This window comes from Hipposideros armiger, unplaced genomic scaffold (assembly GCF_001890085.2).
Source record: "Hipposideros armiger isolate ML-2016 unplaced genomic scaffold, ASM189008v1 scaffold_33, whole genome shotgun sequence".
Classification (NCBI taxonomy): domain Eukaryota; kingdom Metazoa; phylum Chordata; class Mammalia; order Chiroptera; family Hipposideridae; genus Hipposideros; species Hipposideros armiger.
The window spans coordinates 680,682-686,133 of NW_017731383.1; the positions used below are offsets into that span (position 1 = coordinate 680,682).

At 64.1% G+C, this 5,452-nt stretch overlaps 1 protein-coding gene across 1 annotated transcript in view; it reads left to right on the top strand.

The window, feature by feature from the left end:
• The first annotated feature begins 1,780 nt into the window (after nucleotides 1-1,780).
• Nucleotides 1,781-5,452, top strand: part of UNCX (UNC homeobox) — a 4,360-nt gene continuing 688 nt past the window's right edge. The window contains exons 1-3 of the mRNA XM_019637566.1: nucleotides 1,781-2,130; nucleotides 2,377-2,552; nucleotides 4,550-5,451. Of these exons, the coding sequence (XP_019493111.1) occupies nucleotides 1,848-2,130; nucleotides 2,377-2,552; nucleotides 4,550-5,451 (1,361 nt within the window). The 5' untranslated portion in view covers nucleotides 1,781-1,847. The remainder of the gene's footprint in view (nucleotides 2,131-2,376; nucleotides 2,553-4,549; nucleotide 5,452) is intronic.

Sequence of the window (5,452 nt, forward strand, 5' to 3'; positions counted from 1 at the left end):
CCTCCTCGCGAACCCGACCGAGAGCGAGGCGCTTACGGCCACGGGCAAAATCGAGTCGGATGGACAGAGTTTACATTTAGTATTTATAGAGAAAGAAATTAAATTATGGCGAAAAGTAGTGCTCTTGGCCCCTGACCTCGGAATTAATCCTTGCAGCGTTTTCCTAGGCCCCGAATTCCAGGCCTCCTCTCCGTCCCCGTGCCCAAGATGTGGGGCCTGTCCCCCAGCCAGGAGAGGAGGGTCATGAAATCGCGTTCGAATAGGACCTACGCCGGGCGGCGGGTCCAGCGACCCGGCCTCGAGGCTGGGCCCGCGGAAGCCAGTGCTCTCCAGGTGGGGGTTTGGGGGTGCCGCCTCCAGCCTTCCTCTCTCGCCGGCCTGAGCGGTTCCGCGCACCCTTCCCAGCTGGGACAAGAACACGACAGAAGGGCCGGCGAAGGGAGGACGTCTAGACATGCACGGTTGCCCTGCCCTGCCCTCCACTCCCGCCTCCCGGCTCCCGGCTTGGCAGCCTGGCCAAAGCCACTCACACCGAAGGCCACCTTATCTGTCGCTTTGCCCTGGGGTGAGAGGCTGCGGGCTCTCTTACTTCCTGCCCAGGATCAGGTCCTGGCACCTGGGGCCGCAGCAAAATGCAAGCTCCCCATTGAAAAACTTTTTTACCAAGGATGTCATACACACAGTATTTCTCTCCCTTCTGCTCACAGTCCTAATTTGCTGCTTATTTAAGAATATGTCCTGCAATGATTTAGCTTTGAGTCGATCAATGTTTTATGGTGGAGAAGGGAGTGACACTTCTCTGGGAACATAATTTAATTATAATACATGGGTTGGGTACCTCCACCCTATTCTTCAGAGGTCGAGTGAAAACGAGATGTATTTATTTTTTTTATTCGTGTGTGTAGGGGGGCCTGATTGGCTGCCCCACCCCAAAGTTAGTTTTCCCTCCCTCCTCCCCCCTGTGCCCCGGTTTTACCCGGGTAGGGGTGAGGTGGGGGTCAGGGCGCCTCCTCAGCCACCCCCACCTCTGCTCGCATAGACACAGTGGCTGCCAATCAATCAGAGGGCATTAAGGATGCCTGCTTATCACGGGAGGCACCGTCTGCAGGAGTCCCCCTCGTTTGGAGTCGCCGTCCTCCCGCTCCTCCCGCGCCTCGCGGTCCTCCCCTCCTCCTCCTCTCCCGCCGCCTGGAGCCGGAGCGGAGATGAGAAGCCCTTGTAGTTTTAAATTCAATGTGACAGTTTCGGAAAGAGCGGATGATGAATCTCCTATTATTGGATCAGTCTATTTGCCGCTCAATGTCTCTCTGTAATTGGAGCAACATCACTTTAAAGGTTCAGAGAGTACAGCATTTCTGGTGAAAAATCCCCACAACACGCGGTGAATGTTTTAAAGGGAAATCTATTAGTGATTTGCGGAGGGGCGGGAGCCACGGCGGGGGAGGCGAGGGCTGGGCCAGCGGGGACTGAAATGGGGGTCTCGCCAGGGGCCCCTGCCCGGGCCTCTCCCCGCGTCCGCCCATCGCGGGCTGCGCCCCTCCCTCTCTGCTGCCTCACGTCTTGTTGTGACAGTTCCTGATACTGTTTATTGAGGTGCATGTCAGGTATAATTAGCAATCGATATGGAAAACGTTTCCTTGCACCCAGCACGCCTCTGACGTCAGAGCCGATTAGCGCTTCTTATTGGTCCCAAATTCCCCGGGCCGCGGCTAATTATCGGGAGCTTGATGTTGATAAAGTAAAGCGCCGGAGTGCGGGCGAAGCATGTGTAGGGCGCCGCTGGCCCAGCCCGGCCCCGGCCCGCGCCCCCGCGCCCCGCCGCCGGCCCAGCCGGCCCCCCGCGCGAGATGATGGACGGCCGCCTCCTGGAGCACCCGCATGCCCAGTTCGGCGGCTCGCTGGGCGGCGTGGTGGGCTTCCCCTACCCGCTGGGCCACCACCACGTGTACGAGCTGGCCGGCCACCAGCTGCAGTCGGCCGCCGCCGCTGCCGCCGCCGCCTCGGTGCCCTTTTCCATCGACGGCCTGCTCAGCGGCTCGTGCGCCGCCGCGGCCTCGGTGGTCAACCCCACGCCGCTGCTGCCGGCGGCCTGCGGGGTGGGCGGCGACAGCCAGCCCTTCAAGCTGTCAGGTAGGCGCAGCGGGCGGGGAGCGTGAACGTGGGTGGGAGTAGGGAACCCGCCCGGGCACAGGAGTTGGATTTCGGGCGGCTGCGGAAAGGGGCTCTCCCGGGTCCCCGCCCTCCACCCCGACACAGGGCTCGCAGCCGCCCTCTCGGCGGCCGCTGGACCCAGGGCGGCCCCGGGGGCAGCAGAGGGGGGCGGATTTGGCTCAGGCCGTGGCTGAGCCGCGCGTGGCGTCCTCTGCACGCCCGCAGACTCGGGGGATCCAGACAAGGAGAGCCCGGGCTGCAAGCGGCGGCGCACCCGCACCAACTTCACCGGCTGGCAGCTGGAGGAGCTGGAGAAAGCGTTCAACGAGAGTCACTATCCCGACGTGTTCATGCGCGAGGCGCTGGCGCTGCGCCTGGATCTGGTCGAGTCCCGAGTTCAGGTAAAGACCCGCCGCCCTCCCGGGAGCCCGCATCCCGCCTCTCGGCCTGCCCCGCGCTGGGCCGCCTTTGTTCTAGGTGGAGACGCATCCTCCGTTCCGAGCCCGCCTGGCGCACGCCTGCGGGAAGGTGTGGGGGGTCTGGTAGTCTAGGGCTCGGCGCCTGGCGGAGAGGGGGGTGGGAGTCTCAGAAAGACGAGGCGGCTCGCGAGGGGCCGACGGCCGCCCCCAAGTAGTGAGAACGGCCGCTGCGTCCGAACCGGGGAGCCGTGTGATGGGTTCGGGCGACCGCGGGAAGTGAGGTCTCAGAGACTTGGGCGGGAGAGGCGGCGAGGAGGAGCCGGCCAGCCGGACCCGGAGGAGACCTCGAGAACGCAGACCGGTGCCCAGCTTGGGGCGAACGTGTCTTGTTTGTTTACCTTTCGCCTCTAACATATTCAGATGGAAACATGTATTTATTCATCGCTTTGCAGGAGGGGACAGCTGAGCAAGGGGGTGGAAACTTCCATAATTAACGCACAGAGAAAAAGGGGTGTCTGAATCTGTAATTCCCAGTCATTTCTTTTTTTTTCCCTTTCCCTGTAATTTGACTTTCATTCAGAGACTGCCAACAGTATTCTTTTTAAAACTACATCATCAATTTGGTAGATGAAAAATTCAAGCTGAATTGCGCATAACTAGGTGTTTCCCTGAAGTACAGAAATCTTTTTGCAGGGTCCGTGTGGCGGTGGGTGAGGTGCGCAGCTGCAGGCGCCCCCTTGGAGGCAGAGGCTGGCACAACCTGTTCAGCACCCACAGCTGTGCCTAAAACAGTGTTGCCGCCCTGAGCCCGGGCTGCCGGCCCTCTTCTGTTTATAACTCCTTTCATGCAATTTGTTCTAAGTGTCTTAAGTCAAGACCTCTTCCATTCTCTTCCAATACAATAATGAGTCATCCGTGGTGACAAGGCGGTCTGCAGTTTGCACCAGAAATAACAAAAATTTTAAAAAGGAGAAAGAAAGGGCAGTTACAACCTTGGGGAGGTTGCAGCTTAATACCCGCACCTTGGTAGGACAAGGCTGCATGTGAGCAGGAGCCGGCTGAAGTCCCGGGTCTCTAGGCGGCCACAACAAAGAATTCGAAGGATTGAGATTTCCTGGGGAGGGTAGCTGTGCCTGAGGCTCACAGGCCAGAATTGACTGTGTTCGGTGGTGGAGCCAGGGTCTAGGCGGCTGCTCCCCGCAGTGCTGCGAGACTCCCCAGGACAAGGCCTGCAGAGAGGGTGGCCGAGGCAGGACCGCCCAGGCCGGCTCTGCAGGCCCGGCAGCTGGCCTCCAGCTTGCCTGCCTCCCCCACCCCGCCCCCAGGCCAAGCACAACTGGCTCGAGAGCACTGGAGGTTCCAGAGCGAAGGGTGTGTGTGAATGCGTGGAGGGGGCAGGCTACGGAACTCCCCTTCACCAAGTTGAGCTCGGCTTCCCAGGCCCTTCTAGAAGAAGCATCCAGCTTTCCCTTCAGGGGAACGCCAAAATCTGGGCTCTGACTCAGTCTCCAGGGGGCTGAAGACAGGTGTGGAAGGCGGCTGAGCCCAGCCGCCTGGTGTCCTCGGGCCAGACGGTCAGCGCCAGGCCACGCGGGCTGCTTAAAACACGAGCTGTGAGGAGCCAGGAGGGGCGAGGCGGGCCCTGCTCTCCGCCTCCCCATCAGGAACCCGATGCCCTCGGTCAGGGGCCAGACCCGCCCTGCCCGGCGAAGGGGCAGCTCCCAGCTCTGCGAGGTGAGAAGCCAGAGCGGGACGCTGGCCGCGAGGCCCCACCGACCTCCTTCTGGGTGGAAAAGATTTCCTTTGGAACCTGCGGCCAGAGTCCGAAACCCAGCCCAGAGCCGGCCTGGCCTGGCCGCGAGGCTCGGCTCCCGGAGCCGAGGTTGTGCAGGCCCGTCTGGGGGGAGCGGGGTGGCCCGCAGCCCCGCGGCGAGCTCGCCGCCTGATCGCGCCTTCCTTTCCCCACCCGGCTGCTCTAGGTCTGGTTCCAAAACCGCCGGGCCAAGTGGCGGAAGAAGGAAAACACGAAGAAGGGCCCGGGGCGGCCGGCGCACAACTCGCACCCGACCACGTGCAGCGGCGAGCCCATGGACCCGGAGGAGATCGCCCGCAAGGAGCTGGAGAAGATGGAGAAGAAGAAGCGCAAGCACGAGAAGAGGCTGCTCAAGAGCCAGAGCCGCCACCTGCACTCGCCCGGGGGCCTGTCCCTGCACAGCGCGCCCAGCTCCGACAGCGACAGCGGCGGCGGCGGCCTGTCCCCGGAGCCGCCCGAGCCGCCGCCGCCCGCCGCCGCGGCCAAGGGCCCTAGCGCGCACATGGCGGGCGCCCCCGGATCCGCGCCGGCGCCGCCAGGCGAGCCGCCGGCGCCGGGCACCTGCGACCCCGCCTTTTACCCGAGCCAAAGAAGCGGCGCCGGCCCGCAGCTGCGGCTAGGCCGCCCGGCGGACAAGGACGCGGCCCCGTGTGCTCCCGGCGCGGCAGCAGAGCGCGGCGCCGCGGGCCTGCCGAAGGCCAGCCCGTTCAGCGTGGAGAGCCTGCTGTCCGACTCGCCGCCGCGCCGGAAAGCCGCCCCCGCCAACGCCGCGGCTGCCGCCGCCGGGCTTGACTTTGCGCCCGGGCTGCCGTGCGCGCCGCGGACCCTCATCGGCAAGGGCCACTTCCTGCTCTACCCCATCACGCAGCCTCTCGGCTTCCTGGTGCCGCAGACCGCGCTGAAGGGCGGTGCGGGGCCGGAGCTGGCGCCCAAGGACGCTCCGCCCGCGCCCGCCGCGCCGCCCGCGCCGCCCGCCCAGGCCAGCTTCGGGGCCTTCCCGGGGCCTGGCGGTGCCCCGGACTCGGCCTTCGCGCGCCGCAGCCCCGACGCCGTTGCCTCCCCGGGGGCC